The 23068-nt window shown below is 43.4% G+C and overlaps 1 protein-coding gene and 1 long non-coding RNA gene across 2 annotated transcripts; one reads left to right on the forward strand and one right to left on the reverse strand.

The window, feature by feature from the left end:
- Positions 1-405: 405 nt before the first annotated feature.
- On the reverse strand, positions 406-3905 carry LOC115123714 (uncharacterized). The gene is made up of 2 exons (XR_003862658.2): positions 1853-3905; positions 406-1733 (listed from the first exon to the last, which is right to left on the reverse strand). It is a non-coding gene; the product is annotated as an uncharacterized LOC115123714 (long non-coding RNA).
- A 2263-nt stretch (positions 3906-6168) lies between these two features.
- Positions 6169-18913, forward strand: napgb (N-ethylmaleimide-sensitive factor attachment protein, gamma b). The gene is made up of 11 exons (XM_029653068.2): positions 6169-6389; positions 8544-8611; positions 8707-8809; positions 9305-9335; positions 9539-9648; positions 9795-9861; positions 10237-10307; positions 10714-10792; positions 10953-11032; positions 14110-14239; positions 17603-18913. Exons 1-11 carry the CDS (start codon positions 6337-6339, stop codon positions 17738-17740), a joined length of 930 nt encoding a protein of 309 aa, XP_029508928.1. The 5' UTR covers positions 6169-6336; the 3' UTR covers positions 17741-18913.
- Positions 18914-23068: the final 4155 nt, after the last annotated feature.

Below are 23068 nucleotides of genomic sequence, written 5' to 3' on the forward strand. Positions count from 1 at the left end.
CACCAACTCAACAGTCCCCAAACCTCTCCTTCACCCAACCTGATATCACGTATGGATCAACCACAAAAAAAACACAATGGTGTTTTACAGTTTGATAAATAACATTGCTATGACCCAGTGTAACAAATGATGGCTTCTATTAATTGTGCAGTGTACCCTGGGATTAGCCTTGGATGTAATATATCCTAGACACGTTGGTAAACTAACGTTAGCTAGCCATGCTGCCTCATGCTAATTGTGTTAAACCAAGCTATAGTTTTGTTTCGTTACTGGTAGCTAGCATGTTTCAATTTATCAGTGATCATTGCTTTGGTGATATGATTCGATGGGTAGTCATGGATACAGCACCACTACTGATTACACAGCCAACTAATGTGTGCCTCACCATACAATAATTACTCCAAATGACATCTTCTCATGATTTATTACATACATTTGAACGTCTGTTAGAAACCCCCAGACGTCTCCAGGGATGGAGTCCATATAAACTAATAACTATAGCAGGACACGGTCAGTGACGATGTTAGAGGAGTAGCAACAAAGGCTGCTTTTCTTCTGACTTCTACATCACGTTCCTCTCACGCATACGGAGAGAGAAAAACAACAAAATGGCTGCCGTCTGAATGAACCGTAGAGTACTATTAAAAACAAATCAGGGTGAATAACAGAGATAGAGGACATAAACTATAAACTAGTATCTACAAACTACACTATACTACCACAGATGTTATAACAACCATGACACTACTAAATTAACTATTAAGCATAGACCCAACATCCAGCAGAAACTAGAGGAGAGAAAGAGAACAGGAGACCTTAAGCATAGACCCAACATCCAGCAGAAACTAGAGGAGAGAAAGAGAACAGGAGACCTTAAGCATAGACCCAACATCCAGCAGAAACTAGAGGAGAGAAAGAGAACAGGAGACCTTAAGCATAGACCCAACATCCAGCAGAAACTAGAGGAGAGAAAGAGAACAGGAGGCCTTAAGCATAGACCCAACATCCAGCAGAAACTAGAGGAGAGAAAGAGAACAGGAGACCTTAAGCATAGACCCAACATCCAGCAGAAACTAGAGGAGAGAAAGAGAACAGGAGACCTTAAGCATAGACCCAACATCCAGCAGAAACTAGAGGAGAGAAAGAGAACAGGAGACCTTAAGCATAGACCCAACATCTAGCAGAAACTAGAGGAGAGAAAGAGAACAGGAGACCTTAAGCATAGACCCAACATCCAGCAGATGATGCCTAATGTAGTTCAGATGGTCTGCAGGAGGTTCAGGTGACAGGAGGTGTCTTCAGACTCACGAGCATCTAAAGAACTATTTAAAACGTCAGTGTAGATGTATAAGAGAACGACGATGGATAACACAACCCTCACATTTAAACAGAACACTGGCCTATATACCCACACACACACACACACACACAATGGCCTGGAGTCCCAGAGAAGACATTAAAAAACAACTGGTGTTGTAGATTCCCAGAAACTGCTCAGGCCTCTTCTACTCCTGGAGAGGGTAGAAACTGCTCAGGCCTCTTCTACTCCTGGAGAGGGTAGAAACTGCTCAGGCCTCTTCTACTCCTGGAGAGGGTAGAAACTGCTCAGGCCTCTTCTACTCCTGGAGAGGGTAGAAACTGCTCAGGCCTCTTCTACTCCTGGAGAGGGTAGATGCTGCTCAGGTCACTTCTACTCCTGGAGAGGGTAGAAGCTGCTCAGGCCTCTTCTACTCCTGGAGAGGGTAGAAGCTGCTCTTGTAAGGCTCGAGATAATGGTCAGTCATGTTTCCATAAAATAAAATAAAAACAAAGCGTGAAATTCAATAAAAATGTGAGATTAAATCTTACACACTTTTTGCAATTATTCAGGAGGAAGATATGGCTGAGAAACATCAGGCGTAGAGGGGACATCAGTCAGAAGAGGTCCTTCAAGGACCTGAAGTAATGGGGCCATGCTGTGTGAGAAGAGCACTTTGAATAGCGTTTTTTTTTTTAAATTCTGATTAAAGATGCATCTACTATATTTTGTCAATAAAAATACATTTCAGTCATATGATATTTTTCTGGTCATAACGTCTCTTTCAACAACGCTCGCGGAAGACACTGTCCTGCGAGGCAGTACCTACCAGAATGCATTGCATGAATCCACCCCCTTCAATCTGCACAGGGAAATGCTTACTTACAGGCCCAATGCTGAATACAACAGGTGTAGGTAGACCTCACAGTGAAATGCTGAATACAACAGGTGTAGGTCGACCTTACAGTGAAATGCTGAATACAACAGGTGTAGTAGACCTCACAGTGAAATGCTGAATACAACAGGTGTAGGTCGACCTCACAGTGAAATGCTTAATAAAACAGGTGTAGGTAGACCTCACAGTGAAATGCTGAATACAACAGGTGTAGGTAGACCTCACAGTGAAATGCTGAATACAACAGGTGTAGGTCGACCTCACAGTGAAATGCTGAATGCAACAGGTGTAGTAGACCTTACAGTGAAATGCTGAATACAACAGGTGTAGGTAGACCTCACAGTGAAATGCTGAATGCAACAGGTGTAGTAGACCTTACAGTGAAATGCTGAATACAACAGGTGTAGTAGACCTGACAGTGAAATGCTGAATACAACAGGTGTAGTAGACCTGACAGTGAAATGCTGAATACAACAGGTGTAGTAGACCTTACAGTGAAATGCTGAATACAACAGGTGTAGTAGACCTTACAGTGAAATGCTGAATACAACAGGTGTAGGTCGACCTTACAGTGAAATGCTTAATACAACAGGTGTAGGTCGACCTCACAGTGAAATGCTGAATACAACAGGTGTAGGTAGACCTCACAGTGAAATGCTGAATACAACAGGTGTAGGTAGACCTCACAGTGAAATGCTGAATACAACAGGTGTAGGTCGACCTCACAGTGAAATGCTGAATGCAACAGGTGTAGTAGACCTTACAGTGAAATGCTGAATACAACAGGTGTAGGTAGACCTCACAGTGAAATGCTGAATACAACAGGTGTAGTAGACCTTACAGTGAAATGCTGAATACAACAGGTGTAGTAGACCTTACAGTGAAATGCTGAATACAACAGGTGTAGTAGACCTTACAGTGAAATGCTGAATACAACAGGTGTAGGTCGACCTTACAGTGAAATGCTGAATACAACAGGTGTAGTAGACCTCACAGTGAAATGCTGAATACAACAGGTGTAGTAGACCTCACAGTGAAATGCTGAATACAACAGGTGTAGTAGACCTCACAGTGAAATGCTGAATACAACAGGTGTAGTAGACCTCACAGTGAAATGCTGAATACAACAAGTGTAGACCTTACAGTGAAATGCTGAATACAACAGGTGTAGTAGACCTCACAGTGAAATGCTTAATACAACAAGTGTAGTAGACCTCACAGTGAAATGCTGAATACAACAGGTGTAGTAGACCTCACAGTGAAATGCTGAATACAACAGGTGTAGGTAGACCTTACAGTGAAATTCTGAATACAACAGGTGTAGGTAGACCTTACAGTGAAATGCTGAATACAACAGGTGTAGGTAGACCTTACAGTGAAATTCTGAATACAACAGGTGTAGGTAGACCTTACAGTGAAATGCTGAATACAACAGGTGTAGTAGACCTCACAGTGAAATGCTGAATACAACAAGTGTAGACCTTACCGTGAAATGCTTACTTTACAAGCCCTTAACCAACAGTGCAGTTCAAGAAGAGTTAAGAAAATATTTACCAAATTAACTAAAGTAAAAAGTCACATAATTACTTAACAATAACGAGGTTATATACAGGGGCTACCGGTACTGAGTCAGTGTGCGAGGTTAGAGGTCATTTGTACATGTAGGTAGGGGTAAAGTGACTATGCATAGATAATAAATAGAGAGTAGCAGCAGTGTACAAAACAAATGGGGGGGGTCAATGTAAATAGTCAGTGGGGGGGTCAATGTAAATAGTCAGGGGGGGGTAAATAGTCAGTGGGGGGGGGGTCAATGTAAATAGTCAGTGGGGGGTCAATGTAAATAGTCTGGTGGCGATTTGATTAATTGTTCAGCAGTCTTATGGCTCGGGGGTAGAAGCTGTTTAGAAGCCTCTTGGACCTAGATTTGGCGCTCCGGTTCAGTTTGTCGTGCGGTAGCAGAGAAAACAGTCTATGACTTGGGTGACTGGAGTCTCTTGACAATTTTATGGGCTTTCATCTGACACTGGTCCTGGATAACAGGAAGCTTGGCCCCAGTGATGTCCTGGGCCGTTCACACTACCCTCTGTGGCGCCTTACGGTCAGATGCCGAGCAGTTGCCATACCAGGCGGTGATGCAACTGGTCAGGATGCTCTCGATGGTGCAGCTGTAGAACCTTTTGAGGATCAGGGGACCCATGTCAAATCTTTTGAGTCTCCTGAAGGGGAAAAGTTTTTTATATTTTTTAAATACTTATTTCCCTCATTAAAATACAAATCAATTTATAACATTTTTGACATGTGTTTTTCTGGATTTTGTTGTTGTTATTCTGTCTCTCACTATTCAAATAAACCTTCCATTACAATTATAGACTGATCATTTCTTTGTCAGTGGGCAAACATACAAAATCAGCAGGGGATCAAATACTTTTTTCCCTCACTGTATATGAGAACTATGTCAAGATGTTACTATTCCCTCTGCTAAAATGTACTGGAATGCAGCCCTAAGACAAGTAAACTGGAACAAAGTCTCGTTGTCCTGCAAATATTGTATATCTAATAAAGTGAAAGAAGTATCATACAAACTCATTCATAGAATCTACCCTGTAAAGACCTTTATCATACACAGATTTAAAATAGCTATTGATAACAAATGTGTATTTTGTGGTTGTGACCCAGAAACTCAACCATTTATTTTGGGACTGTTCTTACGTCAGAACATCTTGGAGTTAGAAGATTTTATTTTAAAATAAATGACTAATGTTAATTTGAGAGACTCTGATATGTTTTTATTTTGATCCAAAATGATATGGAACCTGATTTAACTTTCATTGTTCATTTGTTTATCTTTCATGGAAGATTCTTTATCCATAAAATGAAGTGGGCGCAGAACAAACCCCCCTCTTCACATTATTTACGATATAATTTTTATATTATTTAGAAATTATCAGTAAATTTAAAAACAAAAAAAGCAATACTCACCATAAAACCTTTTGACAAATTGAAAATGTATCTCGATATGTAATACCTATCTGTTAGGTTTATGTACTCCTTTTGTATATTTCTGTTTTTGTTTTGTTCATAATTATAAAACAAATAAATGATAAAAATGACGAATTATATAAAAATATAAAAAACAGTGATGTATTAGACCTAGTGATGATTTCAAATGATTATTTAAAAAACTGCATGGGGAGCTTTAAATGATCCTAATAAAAAAGCACGTGCATTACTATGCCACAGAGACATATATTTTCATAAGTACAGTTTAGTTGAATAACTATTTTGTTGAATGAAAATCGATGAAATCGAATGAAAACCGTAAACACAATGTTATCAGATCTCTCTGTGATTGTGACCAATCTGTTTCTTTCTCGACAAGGAAATACTATCTTTTGGCTCTAAATTTATATTTTCTATTGACTAGCACATATATCTTTTCTACTATTAAAACCCTGTCTCAAATCTGTATACTCGAGTTTCCTCAAAAAGCAATAGATATTATAACAATTTTGATGTTGAAATGTTTTATAGAGCTCGCCAGTTTGTAGTCCTAAAATCCAGAAATGAGTGACCTCTGGTTCATTCAGCCATCCCTATGACAACAATGAATGGGGGAAAAATAATAGGGTTTTGGAATAAACGCCGAGAATAAGTTCGGAGTTTAACACAGGTTTAAGAGAGCTTGCACATTTTGTTCTATGAGATAATAGCAGTCAGTTAACATGACCTTATATGATCTTTAAAAAATATATATTATACATAAATTCTTCAAAATTCACAAAAAAAAGTGGAGTTAGTTGATGAATATAATTTCATAGAACAAAAAGTATCATATCTAACCCTGTGTTTTCTACATACGTGTTTATCCAAATGACCCATTCATTTTGTCCGACGAAGCATGGCGTGGTTAGTGCCTACAAAAAGACGCCATTACTATTTCTCTCTACGTCCAGCCTATAAAGAATTCTGCTGGTGCATTGCGCAATGACATCCGGGGAATCTGTAGTTCGACGTTGTGGACATATTTTATTTATCTTCTCTCTTCCATCCAAACACCAACAGAATTTGTTTATCATCGTCCTCGGTTAGATTTTTCCACAAATAACATCTGCTCGACAGATTGTCGAAGACCACAGACAGCACCATGGCCTCCAAAATAAACGAAGCCCATGAACACATCGCTAAAGCGGAGAAAAAGTATGTTGATGTAGCTAACGGTAGCTAACGGTAACTAACGGTACTGTAGCTAGCTAGCATCGCTGACCCGGTTAGACGCTTCATCGGTTCCTAGCTAACGTTAGTAACATTGTCCCTCAAAAAATATCTGACCTTAGTTGTTGACAAGATGTGAAATAACCCGAGTTTACTTACGAAATTGTCATTGAATTACAGTTAATGAATTAGTTGTATTTGTAGGAAGTAGCTAGCTAGCTATCTTCTAATCCGGCCGGTCAGCGGATGCATTCATTCATCACCTAGTTAACGTCAGCCAGCGAGCTGCGATAACGCTGCTTAGCTGTCCGCTCAGAGGCTGTGCATGCCTTTACATTTTAATATGCATATCCATTGTAATCCACAACAAGGCCACTTGTGTTATAGTGATATGCTGTTCGCCAACGATTCGTTTGTTGTTGTTGAACGACTCTGTTTACTGACTCGAGAGTCATGATTTCGTTTTCTCCCAAGTGATTCGTTCGTTTGACCTGACTGTAATTATTTCGACTACACAGTATAAGACGCGCTCAGCCTGCTCCGGAGATGCGCTCCGACCTGTATTCATGCGCGCAGAAAAATAAATAGATCATGTTGCAGGCAGCATAAGAGAATGAAAAAAAATACACTGATAATTGATATCATCATGGTGCAATAATTAATGTTCATGTTAGTGATATTACACCTCATTGTAGAACCAAAACACACACTGCCATTCTCTGATCAACACTCGAGGTGCAGTTTCTGCCAAGAGTCATTCACAGTCTAGTCCGGTTGTGGCCGCAACTATGTAACGTTTTTTTTAAAAGGCATCAATAAATAATCTTATTTGTATGTCTAGTAATCACAAATGCACATTGTTTGAAGCACACTTTTATAAGTCTGTCACAAACAACAACTCCAAATATGCGACAGCAACGGACAGGGTGACAGAAGATTAGTTGGAGAACAAAGCAAGCACTCGTGTAGGAACTTTTTTTTTTTGCTTGATGTGCAATCAAAATCTGGTAGGAACGTGATTTATGGTTAATGAGGAGATGATTGCAAATTATTTTTAGCATTCGCGTTAAATATTTATATAGATTTTTTTTTTTTATTTATTTTTTAGATATCAATACCAAATGGTGGTCAATCTTAGGGGACGTCCATGACAAGCGATGACATGTTTCAAGTTGATAAACCACTGTGGAGTGGATTCACAGTGATTTGATTGGTCAATAACTCCAATACATCTTTTGACCAATCCCTTAGCTTCAAACTGTGTTAAGACATGTACCATGGGCCTACATTCTAAATATGGTGTCATTTGGTACCGTGGTTCATGAGGAGACCATTTTTTAAGTATTTTGTTTGTGTAAGTGCTAATATGCAGTCTACTGGTGGCCATCTTGGAATGCATCAATGCTATTTTCTCAAAGTCTTTGGGGGACTATTGTGATCTGACTTTTAGTGCATAAGAATAATATTTTTTTTAAGCATAACTGTTACATACATAATTAACTTATTACATACTGCATTTGATTTTATTTGGACTTATTTCATGAGAATACATTTTTCCAAGATGGAGGAAAAATCAATTCTGATGGACCTTATGGGTCCTTGAGGCAAATTTGTTCACTATGAGGAAAGACTTCAACATACAACGTTTCATGTCTCGGTCAAACAGGGCAACGGATATGAAGGTTTAAGTGAGGACTGCTTATAACAGCGCCACCTATAGGCCAATCAGTGCCATTCTTTTAGACCAAGTTACTCATGGCTTTTTTAGTTTGGTAACTTTTTTTATTATTTCTAAATGAAAAACAATCTATGCTTTGAGTTATTGAACTGAAAAACAAAAACCTTATGGTGCACGAGACTTGTAGAGTCATGATTCTTTCGAGTTTTTAGTTCATCGTTTGCCAATAGGGGTGTGCTGGGTGGTATTGAATCAAATGAACAAAATTAGTTGAAAGAATAGTTATTTTTGACTGAATCAGTTGAAAAGACCTGATTCAGTAAACAGAGTCTAACTTCCCATCACTACTGTCTTAATGACTCACCTGATGTAGGTCAGCTCTTCTGTCCAGGTCTATTGTTATGGCTGTGTGTGTTGTTAACCCCTGAAAATAGACATTTTTCTTGCATGTCATTTTGCAGTTTAAAGACAAGCATGACAAAGTGGAAGCCAGATTTTGACAGTGCTGCATCAGAATATGCCAAAGCTGGTCAGTATGCCTACAGTCTGTAAACGTAGAGGAAGGATAACACTCCATACCATGTATTTACAGTCTGATAAATAATCTGTGTTTTGTATTCCCAGCGGTGTGCTTCAAGAATGCCAAACAGTTTGAGCAGGCTAAGGATGCCTACCTGAAGGAGGCAGAGTACCACACAGAAAATAAAGCTTTGTTTCACGCAGCAAAGTAAGGTTTTCCATATGAATACTTGAGATTAAGGGGCCAATGCAGATGTTTTTATTTTCGATTATCAAATCATTTCTGGGTAACAATTAACTACCTTACTGTGATTGTTGTCCATTTTTAAAATGGTTAAAAAAATATAAAAAAATATAAAAAATAGCTTCTTATAGCAAAGAACAATTTCTCAAGAAAGAATTTTGCTAAGACTGTCGGGGAGGGGGAAACTGAAAACTAGCCCTTATTGGCAGAGTGGTTTGGAACTCTTTCTTATTGGTCTATTAATTCATTTACCGCCTGGTGATGTCACCAGGCAGGCCAAAAACTCCATCCCACCAAAACAGGTAGAAATTTCAGGCTGTCTTTTCCAACAGAAAAATCACTTCTTTTTTTGGACTCCACTAAGGCCTTTTTTTTTTTTTTAAAGATTATTAATACCATTCAATACTTTTATATCTGAGACCCCTTCCCCCCTTTCTAAGAAATGCATTTATTTTTCAGAGCAATCGAACAAGCAGGTATGATGATGAAGGTGAGTTTCCCCCAATGTCCATGTAATATCGGTGTAATACCTCAAATAGAAACGCGTACACACATGGGAGAGAACAAGCTTTTATTTTTGATGTGATCGAGAGCATCATTCTCTCACAAAAAAATATATATTGATATTCTACCACAACATAGTATGTGTTAATAGAGGTCATTGAGGTAGCCATGTTTTCTGCTGTGTGACAGGACTTGAAGAAGATGCCTGAGGCGATCCAGTACATAGAAAAAGCCAGTATGATCTACGTAGAGAACGGTACTCCAGACACCGCTGCTATGGCTCTGGACAGAGCCGGGAAGTAAGTACTACTCTAGACTATACATGTCCGTCTACTTTATTGATTCGGTGGTTTTTGATATGTTCCTGACCATTGTTGTTTTTGGGGGAGTACATCACCCTGTTTTTTAAATTTGTATCGTACTTTAACATTCTTTTCCTATCTAGACTTATTGAGCCTGTGAGTTTAGAGAAAGCTGTGGACCTGTATCAGCAGGCTGCCGGTGTGTTTGAGGTTAGTCGGACGTTTCAATGTCATATTCTTAAGTAAGAGAAGTTGGCCTTTTAATAAGTTGATTTGATTCAACGGATTGTTTTGTGTGTGTGTGTGTGTGTGTGTGTGTGTGTGTATGTGCATATGTGTGTGTGTATGTGTGTATGTGCATGTGTGTGTGTATGTGTATGTGCGTATGTGTGTGTGTGTGTGTGTGTATGTGCATATGTGTGTGTGTATGTGCGTGTGTGTGTGTGCGTGTGCGTATGTGTGTGTGTGTGTGTGTGTGTGTGTGTGTGTGTGTATGTGCGTGTGTGTGTGTATGTGCGTGCGTGCGTGTGTGTATGTGCGTGCGTGCGTGTGTGTGTGTGTGTATGTGCGTGCGTGTGTGTGTAGAATGAGGACCGCCTACGTCAGTCAGCTGAGCTCCTGGGGAAAGCTTCCAGACTGTTGGTCAGATTACGCAGGTAAAGACAACGTTACGGCTTCATAAGCACTACATAGGATGCTTCATAAGCACTACATAGGATGCTTCATAAGCACTACATAGGATGCTTCATAAGCACTACATAAGATGCTTCATAAGCACTACATAGGATGCTTCATAAGCACTACATAGGATGCTTCATAAGCACTACATAGGATGCTTCATAAGCACTACATAGGATGCTTCATAAGCACTACATAGGATGCTTCATAAGCACTACATAGGATGCTTCATAAGCACTACATAGGATGCTTCATAAGCACTACATAGGATGCTTCATAAGCACTACATAGGATGCTTCATAAGCACTACATAGGATGCATTTATAAGCAGCAAAAGTATTGTGGCCGGTCCTGACCCACCTGTCTTTGTGAACTGGACGACAGACTGGATGAAGCAGCGACCGCCCTTCAAAAAGAGAAGAACATGTATAAAGATATAGAGAATTATCCCACTTGCTTTAAGGTACGTTCTTATGTCATTTGCATGTGCATTCTATTGGAATTATATCCTATTTGTGGATTTTCCAGCATTTCCCTTTCAAGCTATGTTCGGTGCAATGGTATTGGTGGAGGTGTAAAATTACAGATCAGTAAATGTTGATGAGGGGTCTTTTTTCTCTTAGAAAACAACAGCACAGGTGTTGGTTCATCTTCACAGAAATGACTTTGTGGCTGCAGACAAGTGTGTCAGAGAGAGCTACAGGTATGAACTTCCTTATGACTGAATACATTAGCGTGGCTAACGTCTATCTGACTGCGTGGCTAACGTCTATCTGACTGCGTGGCTAATGTCTATCTGACTGAGTGGCTAACGTCTATCTGACTGCGTGGCTAACGTCTATCTGACTGAGTGGCTAATGTCTATCTGACTGAGTGGCTAACGTCAATCTGACTGAGTGGCTAACGTCAATCTGACTGAGTGGCTAACGTCTATCTGACTGAGTGGCTAATGTCTATCTGACTGAGTGGCTAATGTCAATCTGACTGCGTGGCTAATGTCTATCTGACTGCGTGGCTAATGTCTATCTGACTGAGTGGCTAATGTCTATCTGACTGTGTGGCTAATGTCTATCTGACTGAGTGGCTAACGTCTATCTATCTGACTGAATACGTTAGCGTGGCTAATGTCTATCTGACTGCGTGGCTAATGTCTATCTGACTGAGTGGCTAATGTCTATCTGACTGAGTGGCTAACGTCTATCTGACTGAGTGGCTAATGTCTATCTGACTGAGTGGCTAACGTCTATCTGACTGAGTGGCTAACGTCTATCTGACTGAGTGGCTAATGTCTATCTGACTGAGTGGCTAATGTCTATCTGACTGAGTGGCTAACGTCTATCTGACTGAGTGGCTAACGTCTATCTGACTGAGTGGCTAACGTCTATCTGACTGAGTGGCTAATGTCTATCTGACTGAGTGGCTAATGTCTATCTGACTGCGTGGCTAACGTCTATCTGACTGCGTGGCTAATGTCTATCTGACTGAGTGGCTAATGTCTATCTGACTGTGTGGCTAATGTCTATCTGACTGAGTGGCTAACGTCTATCTGACTGAGTGGCTAATGTCTATCTGACTGTGTGGCTAACGTCTATCTGACTGCGTGGCTAACGTCTATCTGACTGAGTGGCTAATGTCTATCTGACTGAGTGGCTAATGTCTATCTGACTGTGTGGCTAATGTCTATCTGACTGCGTGGCTAATGTCTATCTGACTGAGTGGCTAATGTCTATCTGACTGAGTGGCTAATGTCTATCTGACTGAGTGGCTAATGTCTATCTGACTGCGTGGCTAACGTCTATCTGACTGAGTGGCTAACGTCTATCTGACTGAGTGGCTAACGTCTATCTGACTGAGTGGCTAACGTCTATCTGACTGAGTGGCTAATGTCTATCTGACTGCGTGGCTAACGTCTATCTGACTGCGTGGCTAACGTCTATCTGACTGCGTGGCTAACGTCTATCTGACTGCGTGGCTAACGTCTATCTGACTGCGTGGCTAACGTCTATCTGACTGCGTGGCTAACGTCTATCTGACTGAGTGGCTAACGTCTATCTGACTGCGTGGCTAATGTCTATCTGACTGCGTGGCTAATGTCTATCTGACTGAGTGGCTAATGTCTATCTGACTGAGTGGCTAATGTCTATCTGACTGCGTGGCTAATGTCTATCTGACTGTGTGGCTAATGTCTATCTGACTGAGTGGCTAATGTCTATCTGACTGCGTGGCTAACGTCTATCTGACTGCGTGGCTAACGTCTATCTGACTGAGTGGCTAACGTCTATCTGACTGCGTGGCTAATGTCTATCTGACTGCGTGGCTAATGTCTATCTGACTGAGTGGCTAATGTCTATCTGACTGAGTGGCTAATGTCTATCTGACTGCGTGGCTAATGTCTATCTGACTGTGTGGCTAATGTCTATCTGACTGAGTGGCTAATGTCTATCTGACTGCGTGGCTAACGTCTATCTGACTGCGTGGCTAACGTCTATCTGACTGCGTGGCTAATGTCTATCTGACTGCGTGGCTAATGTCTATCTGACTGCGTGGCTAATGTCTATCTGACTGAGTGGCTAATGTCTATCTGACTGAGTGGCTAATGTCTATCTGACTGCGTGGCTAATGTCTATCTGACTGCGTGGCTAACGTCTATCTGACTGCGTGGCTAATGTCTATCTGACTGAGTGGCTAATGTCTATCTGACTGCTTGGCTAATGTCTATCTGACTGCGTGGCTAACGTCTATCTGACTGCGTGGCTAATGTCTATCTGACTGAGTGGCTAATGTCTATCTGACTGAGTGGCTAATGTCTATCTGACTGAGTGGCTAATGTCTATCTGACTGAGTGGCTAATGTCTATCTGACTGCTTGGCTAATGTCTATCTGACTGCGTGGCTAACGTCTATCTGACTGAGTGGCTAATGTCTATCTGACTGAGTGGCTAATGTCTATCTGACTGAGTGGCTAACGTCTATCTGACTGAGTGGCTAATGTCTATCTGACTGAGTGGCTAATGTCTATCTGACTGAGTGGCTAACGTCTATCTGACTGCGTGGCTAATGTCTATCTGACTGAGTGGCTAATGTCTATCTGACTGAGTGGCTAATGTCTATCTGACTGAGTGGCTAATGTCTATCTGACTGAGTGGCTAATGTCTATCTGACTGCGTGGCTAACGTCTATCTGACTGAGTGGCTAACGTCTATCTGACTGAGTGGCTAATGTCTATCTGACTGAGTGGCTGACTGAGTGGCTAACGTCTATGACTCGTATCTGACTGCTATCTGACTGGAGTGGCTAATGTCTATCTGACTGCGTGGCTAATGTCTATCTGACTGCTAATGTCTATCTGACTGCGTGGCTAACGTCTATCTGACTGAGTGGCTAACGTCTATCTGACTGACTGGCTAACGTGGACTAATGGCTAATGTCTATCTGACTGAGTGGCTAATGTCTATCTGACTGAGTGGCTAACGTCTATCTGACTGCGTGGCTAACGTCTATCTGACTGAGTGGCTAACGTCTATCTGACTGCGTGGCTATTGTCTATCTGACTGAGTGGCTAACGTCTATCTGACTGAGTGGCTAATGTCTATCTGAATCGGTGCTTTCCTACTGTTGAATTTAAAAGGAACCAACTGGTGTGAGAAATACAGTGGAAGCCCCTTTTCAGCTCATGCTTTTCACTCGACGGCCAACGACTATTCAGCGATAACCGTAATTTGGGCTACAGACGACGACTTGTGACAGTAGTCTGATGATGTAATTAGCTGTTTTCCTGCAGCCTCCCAGGGTACAGTGGGAGTGAAGACTGCGTGGCCATGGAGACGTTGCTGCAGGGATATGACGAGCAGGACGAGGACCAGGTGCACCGCGTGTGTAACTCCGCTCTGCTGAAGTACATGGACAATGACGTGAGTAACACTTCATACAACTGTACCCTCACGGGGTCTGTACCCTCACGGGGTCTGTACCCTCACTGGGTCTGTACCCTCACGGGGTCTGTTATGTACCCTCATGGGGTCTGTACCCTCACGGGGTCTGTTATGTACCCTCACGGGGTCTGTACCCTCACGGGGTCTGTTATGTACCCTCACAGGGTCTGTTATGTACCCTCACGGGGTCTGTTATGTACCCTCACGGGGTCTGTACCCTCACGGGGTCTGTACCCTCACAGGCTCTGTTATGTACCCTCACAGGGTCTGTTATGTACCCATCACAGGGGTCTGTTACGCTATGTACCCATCACAGGGTATGTTACGTTATGTACCCATCACAGGGTCTGTTATGTACCCATCACAGGGTCTGTTATGTACCCATCCCAGGGTCTGTTATGTACCCATCACAGGGTCTGTTATGGTATGTACCCATCACAGGGTCTGCTACGTTATGTACCCATCACAGGGTCTGTTCCGTTATGTACCCATCACAGGGTCTGTTATGTACCCATCACAGGGTCTGTTATGGTATGTACCCATCACAGGGTCTGCTACGTTATGTACCCATCACAGGGTATGTTACGTTATGTACCCATCACAGGGTATGTTACGTTATGTACCCATCACAGGGTATGTTACGTTATGTACCCATCACAGGGTCTGTTATGTACCCATCACAGGGTCTGTTATGTACCCATCCCAGGGTCTGTTATGTACCCATCACAGGGTCTGTTATGGTATGTACCCATCACAGGGTCTGCTATGTTATGTACCCATCACAGGGTCTGTTACGTTATGTACCCATCACAGGGTCTGTTCCGTTATGTACCCATCACAGGGTCTCTTCCGTTATGTACCCATCACAGGGTCTGTTATGTAGCCATCACAGGGTCTGTTATGTACCCTTCACATGGTCTGTTACGTTATGTACCCATCCCGGGGTCTGGTATGTGCCCATCACAGGGTCTGTTACGTTATGTGCCCATCACAGGGTCTGTTCCGTTATGTACCCATCACAGGGTCTGTTATGTACCCATCACAGGGTCTGTTACGTTATGTACCCATCACCGGGTCTGGTCTGTTATGTACCCATCACAGGGTCTGTTACATTATGTACCCATCACCGGGTCTGGTCTGTTATGTACCCATCACAGGGTCTGTTATGTTATGTACCCATCACAGGGTCTGTTGCGTTATGTACCCATCACAGGGTATGTTGCGTTATGTACCCATCACAGGGTCTGTTGCGTTATGTACCCATCACAGGGTCTGTTACGTTATGTACCCATCACAGGATCTGTTACGTTATGTGCCCATCACAGGGTCTGTTGCGTTATGTAACCATCACAGGGTCTGGTCTGTTATGTACCCATCACCGGGTCTGGTCTGTTATGTACCCATCACGGGGTCTGTTATGTAACCATCACAGGGTCTGTTACGTTATGTACCCATCACGGGGTCTGTTATGTAACCATCACAGGGTCTGTTACGTTATGTACCCATCACAGGGTCTGGTCTGTTATGTAACCATCACAGGGTCTGTTACGTTATGTACCCATCACAGGGTATGTTACGTTATGTACCCATCACATGGTCTGTTATGTTATGTACCCATCACAGGGTCTGTTACGTTATGTACCCATCACAGGGTCTGTTATGTTATGTACCCATCACAGGGTCTGTTACATTATGTACCCATCACCGGGTCTTTTATGTACCCATCACAGGGTCTGTTATGTAGCCATCACAGGGTCTGTTATGTACCCATCCCAGGGTCTGTTCCGTTATGTACCCATCACGGGGTCTGTTATGTACCCATCACAGGGTCTGTTATGTTATGTACCCATCACAGGGTCTGTTACGTTATGTACCCATCACCGGGTCTTTTATGTACCCATCACAGGGTCTGTTATGTTATGTACCCATCACAGGGTCTGTTATGTACCCACCACAGGGTCTGTTACGTTATGTACCCATCACAGGGTCTGTTACGCTATGTACCCATCACAGGGTATGTTATGTACCCATCACAGGGTCTGGTCTGTCCCTGACCGAACTCTCACTCTGTCTAGCGATGGGTCCCTGACCGAACCCTCACTCTGTCTAGCGATGGGTCCCTGACCGAACCCTCACGCTGTCTAGCGATGGGTCCCTGACCGAACCCTCGCGCTGTCTAGCGATGGGTCCCTGACCGAACCCTCACTCTGTCTAGCGATGGGTCCCTGACCGAACCCTCACTCTGTCTAGCGATGGGTCCCTGACCGAACCCTCACGCTGTCTAGCGATGGGTCCCTGACCGAACCCTCACGCTGTCTAGCGATGGGTCCCTGACCGAACCCTCACGCTGTCTAGCGATGGGTCCCTGACCGAACCCTCACTCTGTCTAGCGATGGGTCCCTGACCGAACCCTCACTCTGTCTAGCGATGGGTCCCTGACCGAACCCTCACTCTGTCTAGCGATGGGTCCCTGACCGAACCCTCACGCTGTCTAGCGATGGGTCCCTGACCGAACCCTCACGCTGTCTAGCGATCTAGCGATGGGTCCCTGACCGAACCCTCACGCTGTCTAGCGATGGGTCCCTGACCGAACCCTCACGCTGTCTAGCGATGGGTCCCTGACCGAACCCTCACTCTGTCTAGCGATGGGTCCCTGACCGAACCCTCACTCTGTCTAGCGATGGGTCCCTGACCGAACCCTCACGCTGTCTAGCGATGGGTCCCTGACCGAACCCTCACTCTGTCTAGCGATGGGTCCCTGACCGAACCCTCACTCTGTCTAGCGATGGGTCCCTGACCGAACCCTCACTCTGTCTAGCGATGGGTCCCTGACCGAACCCTCACGCTGTCTAGCGATGGGTCCCTGACCGAACCCTCACTCTGTCTAGCGATGGGTCCCTGACCGAACCCTCACGCTGTCTAGCGATGGGTCCCTGACCGAACCCTCACTCTGTCTAGCGATGGGTCCCTGACCGAACCCTCACTCTGTCTAGCGATGGGTCCCTGACCGAACCCTCACTCTGTCTAGCGATGGGTCCCTGACCGAACCCTCACTCTGTCTAGCGATGGGTCCCTGACCGAACCCTCACTCTGTCTAGCGATGGGTCCCTGACCGAACCCTCACGCTGTCTAGCGATGTTGACACTTAACTCCTGTATAGAGGGTTACCCTCTGCAGGTTATCTTTTACACGGCCAGTCTGCCAATCTGCTACCACTGTCGATCGGTATTTGAAACCAATGCTTTTTTAAGACCCAATTCCACAAGTTTCATACACTTGAAGAAGCAATACTTGAGGTAGGAACAACCCTGTTGATGTAATCTATCCCCCGTTTACTCTCAGTATGCCAAGCTGGCCATCTCCCTGAAGGTTCCCGGAGGAGGAGCGAAGAAGAAGACTGCAAAGCCGCCACAGGGGGGCGCCGGAGCGCCTGCTGCTTCCGCCGAGGACGACGACGACTACGAGGGAGGGCTGTGTTAGCCGCAGAAAACACTGACCGCTATATACACACAATGCTAAACATACCAGGAAGTCCTGCTCATTGAGGTGAAACTCTCAGAATATGTTGCTCCACCCTGAACTAGACCCCAATATGTTGCCACCCCCTGAACTAGACCCCAATATGTTGCTCCCCCTGAACTAGACCCCAATATGTTGCTCCCCCCCTGAACTAGACCCCAATATGTTGCTCCCCCCCAAACTAGACCCCAATATGTTGCTCCCCCCTAAACTATACCCCAATATGTTGCCACCCCTGAACTAGACCCCAATATGTTGCTCCCCCTAAACTACACCCCAATATGTTGCTCCCCCCTAAACTACACCCCAATATGTTGCCACCCCTGAACTAGACCCCAATATGTTGCTCCCCCTGAACTAGACCCCAATATGTTGCTTCCCCTGAACTAGACCCCAATATGTTGCTCCCCCTAAACTAGACCCAATATGTTGCTTCCCCTGAACTAGACCCCAATATGTTTCTCCCCCTGAACTAGACCCCAATATGTTTCTCCCCCTGAACTAGACCCCAATATGATGCTCCCACTTATACTAGACCCAAATATGTTGCTCCCCCTATACTAGACCCCAATATGTTGCTTCCCCCTATACTAGACCCCAATATGTTGCTCCCCCTATACTAGACCCAATATGTCCCAATATGGTGCTCCCCCTGAACTAGACCCCAATATGTTGCTTCCCCTGAACTAGACCCCAATATGTTGCTCCCCCTGAACTAGACCCCAATATGTTGCTCCCCCTGAACTAGACCCCAATATGTTGCTCCCCCTGAACTAGACCCCAATATGTTGCTCCCCCTATACTAGACCCAATATGTCCCAATATGGTTCTCCCCCCCGAGCTAGACCCCAATATGTTGCTCACCCCTGAACTAGACCCCAATATGTTTCTCCCCCTGAACTAGACCCCAATATGTTGCTTCCCCCTGAACTAGACCCCAATATGTTGCTCCCCCTGAACTAGACCCCAATATGTTGCTTCCCCTGAACTAGACCCCAATATGTCCCCTCCCCCCCAAACTAGGTATCTAATTCCCTCCAGTCCCCTCAGTGTGAAACATGTCGATATCAGTGAAGTATACTCTTCCTATGTGTGGATCCATCCTCTTTAATGTATTCACATCAAACATCCTCCTCCCCCAAAAAAAAAACTAGATTAAATTCCAAGTGAAGGAAAGTTTTGACTAGGTCTATATCTATACTACAGAAAAGTATTTTACTTTGTCTACTGTTTTATACAGTGTAACAAAGACATATCGCCTGTGTGTTTTAAGATGTCTATTGAACATAACTTCCATCCGTTGTAAATGTTCATATTTTGTTGATCATGAATTCTCTTTAACTGTCAATCAGGGTTGTCAAACTAATTTTGGTCCGACGAGCCGCATTCGTTCTTCACCGAGGTCCGGAGGGCTGCACTTTAGAATTGGTTTATATTTGCAAAATCATCCATCTCTTTTGGGATGATAAATCATCCATCTCTTTTGGGATGATAAATCATCCATCTCTTTTGGGATGATAAATCATCCATCTCTGTTGGATGATAAATCATCCATCTCTGTTGGATGATAAATCATCCATCTCTGTTGGATGATAAATCATCCATCTCTTTTGGATGATAAATCATCCATCTCTTTTGGATGATAAATCATCCATCTCTTTTGGATGATAAATCATCCATCTCTTTTGGAAATTCGATGCTCACTTCTACAGTTTAAATTGCTGTTAGCACGTCGGACAGAGTAAAGAGACTATAGATGTAGGCTCGTTGTCACTTCTACAGTTTAAATTGCTGTTAGCACGTCGGACAGAGTAAAGAGACTATAGATGTAGGCTCGTTGTCACTTCTACAGTTTAAATTGCTGTTAGCACGTCGGACAGAGTAAAGAGACTATAGATGTAGGCTCGTTGTCACTTCTACAGTTTAAATGTAGTTTGAGATGGTTTTCTTCACCCCCACCTTGAAAAGAAAAAGGATCTGAATGGGCTCGAGGACCGGATGCGTGTGATACCCCTGCTGTATATGGTGCAGTTTTTGTAGGTATGTGTACAGATAAAACAAATATTTATTCATATATTGTTTATATTGTCGTGACTGATCAGTCTTATTGTCATATAGAGTGGGGAAATAAAAATTATATATATATATATACTACCGTTCAAAGGTTTGGGGTCACTTAGAAATGTCCTTGTTTTTGTTTGGTCCATTTTAAAATAACATCAAATTGATCAGAAATACAGTGTAGACATTGTTAATGTTGTAGCTGGAAATGGCAGATTTTTTATGGAATATCTACATAGGCGTACAGAGGCCCATTATCAGCAACCATCACTCCTGTGTTCCAATGGCACGTTGTGTTAGCTAATCCAAGTTGATCATTTTAAAAAGGCTAATTTATCCTTATAAAACGCTTTTGCAATTATGTTAGCACAGCTGAAAACTTTAAAGAAGCAATTAAACTGTCCTTCTTTAGACTAGTTGAGTATCCGGAGCATCTGCATTTGTGGGTTCGATTACAGGCTCAAAATGGCCAGAAACAAAGACCTTTCTTCTGAAACTCGTCAGTCTGTACTTGTTCTGAGATATGAAGGATATTCCATGTGATAAATTGCCAAGAAACTGAAGATCTCGTACAACACTGTGTACTACTCCCTTCACAGAACAGAGCAAACTGGCTCTAACCAGAATAGAAAGAGGAGTGGGAGGCCCCAGTGCACAACTGAGCAAGAGGACAAGTACATTAGAGTGTCTAGTTTGAGAAACAGACGCCTCACAAGTCCTCAACTGGCAGCTTCATTAAATATAGTACCCACAAAACACCAGTCTCAACGTCAACAGTGAAGAGGTGACTCCGGAATGCTGGTCTTCTAGGCAGAGTTGCAAAGAAAAAGCCATCTCTCAGACTGGCCAATGAAAAGCAAAGATTAAGATAGGCAAAAGAACACAACCACTGGACAGAGGAACTCAAAAGTGACCCCAAACTTTTGAACGGTAGCGTGTGTGTGTGTGTGTATAAATATATTACTATATTAGATGTTCAGTATGGTTTAATGTATGTTTATGTGTGTCTGTACAGATGTTTAAGGCTTTGAAATGTCAAAGATAACAGTTGCTGGGGCAATATGCAATACAGATATAGTGTAGTGGGATTGTAAATAATGTGTGTGTGTGTGAGGAAGAGAAACAGAAGTGTATTGACGGTTGAATACCGTTGCGACGGTTGAATACCGTTGCGAGGGTTGAATACCGTTGCCACGGTTGAATACCGTTGCCATGGTTGAATACCGTTGCCACGGTTGAATACCGTTGTGATGGTTGAATACCGTTGCGAGGGTTGAATACCGTTGCGAGAGTTGAATACCGTTGCGAGGGTTGAATACCGTTGCGAGGGTTGAATACCGTTGCCACGGTTGAATACCGTTGCGAGGGTTGAATACCGTTGCCACGGTTGAATACCGTGGCCACGGTTGAATACGGTTGAATACTGTTTGTGTTTGGAATGGATATACAAAAAGAGTCCTGAGTAAGATGAGGCATAGCAAAGATTTACATGACAGCAAGTTTTAAATTCATCGACCTTGGGGATGGTGTGTAGCATATGGTGAAGATATGTCTTCGTACCTTGCCATACAAACAGAGCGGATGTGACAGGATACTTTAAAAACAATTATAATAATGTATCTTTGTTCTATATTGTTGTTCAATTCCCGGAGACCGTAAAAGTGAGACCATGAACATGTGATTTTTGATTCCATTGTGTATTCCCATTATAATGTTCTAATTGGAAAATGTTGTTGTTATCTAGTTAGAGGTTCTAGCTTCTCCTCTTGTGTAAATGCACATGCAAGCAACTGGACTTATTTAAGCAAGCAAAATAGACATCTAGGCAGAGATCTATGTTTAAAAGAAGCTTATACATAGACCAGGGTTCTCCAACGCTGTTCCAGGAGAACATTCTTTCTGTAGGGTTTAATAGACCAGGGTTCTTCAACTCTGTTCCAGGAGAACATCCTTTCTGTAGGGTTTAATAGACCAGGGTTCTTCAACTCTGTTCCAGGAGAACATCCTTTCTGTAGGGTTTAATAGACCAGGGTTCTCCAATGCTGTTCCTGGAGAACATCCCCCTGTAGGTTTGAACTCCGACCCTGTTCCTGGAGAACATCCTCCTGTAGGTTTGAACTCTGACCCTGTTCCTGGAGAACATCCTTCCTGTAGGGTTTAACTCCAACCCTGTTCCTGGAGAGCTTCTGTCCTGTAGGATTTAACCGGGTTGGAGTTAAAACCTACAGGAGGGATGTTCTCCAGGAACAGGGTCGGAGTCAGAGTTCAAACCTACAGGAGGGATGTTCTCCAGGAACAGGGTCAGAGTTCAAACCTACAGGAGGGATGTTCTCCAGGAACAGGGTCAGAGTTCAAACCTACAGGAGGATGTTCTCCAGGAACAGGGTCAGAGTTCAAACCTACAGGAGGATGTTCTCCAGGAACAGGGTCAGAGTTCAAACCTACAGGAGGATGTTCTCCAGGAACAGGGTCAGAGTTCAAACCTACAGGAGGGATGTTCTCCAGGAACAGGGTCAGAGTTCAAACCTACAGGAGGGATGTTCTCCAGGAACAGGGTCAGAGTTCAAACCTACAGGAGGGATGTTCTCCAGGAACAGGGTCAGAGTTCAAACCTACAGGAGGGATGTTCTCCAGGAACAGGGTCGGAGTCAGAGTTCAAACCTACAGGAGGGATGTTCTCCAGGAACAGGGTCGGAGTTCAAACCTACAGGAAGGATGTTCTCCAGGAACAGGGTCAGAGAGCCCTGGTATAGACACTGTAGGTTTTGTTCTGTATTTCTTGTGGCTAAACTATATATATACGCCGACTGCGAGCCAGGCCTAATCGTCCAACATCAGTGCCCGACCTCACTAATGCTCCTGTGGCTGAATGGAAGCAAATCCTTGCAGTAATGATCCAACATCTAGTGAAAAGCCTTCCCAGAAGAGTGTAGGCTGTTATAGCAGCAATGTTCCAACATCTAGTGGAAAGCCTTCCTAGAAGAGTGGAGGCTGTTATAGCAGCAATGTTCCAACATCTAGTATAAAGTCTTCCCAGAAGAGTGGAGGCTGTTATAGCAGCAATGTTCCAACATCTAGTGGAAAGCCTTCCCAGAAGAGAGGAGGCTGTTATAGCAGCAATGTTCCATCATCTAGCGGAAAGCCTTCCCAGAAGAGTGGAGGCTGTTATAGCAGCAATGTTCCAACATCTAGTATAAAGTCTTCCCAGAAGAGTGGAGGCTGTTATAG

This window comes from Oncorhynchus nerka, linkage group LG20 (genome assembly GCF_034236695.1).
Source record: "Oncorhynchus nerka isolate Pitt River linkage group LG20, Oner_Uvic_2.0, whole genome shotgun sequence".
In the NCBI taxonomy this organism is placed as follows: Eukaryota; Metazoa; Chordata; class Actinopteri; order Salmoniformes; family Salmonidae; genus Oncorhynchus; species Oncorhynchus nerka.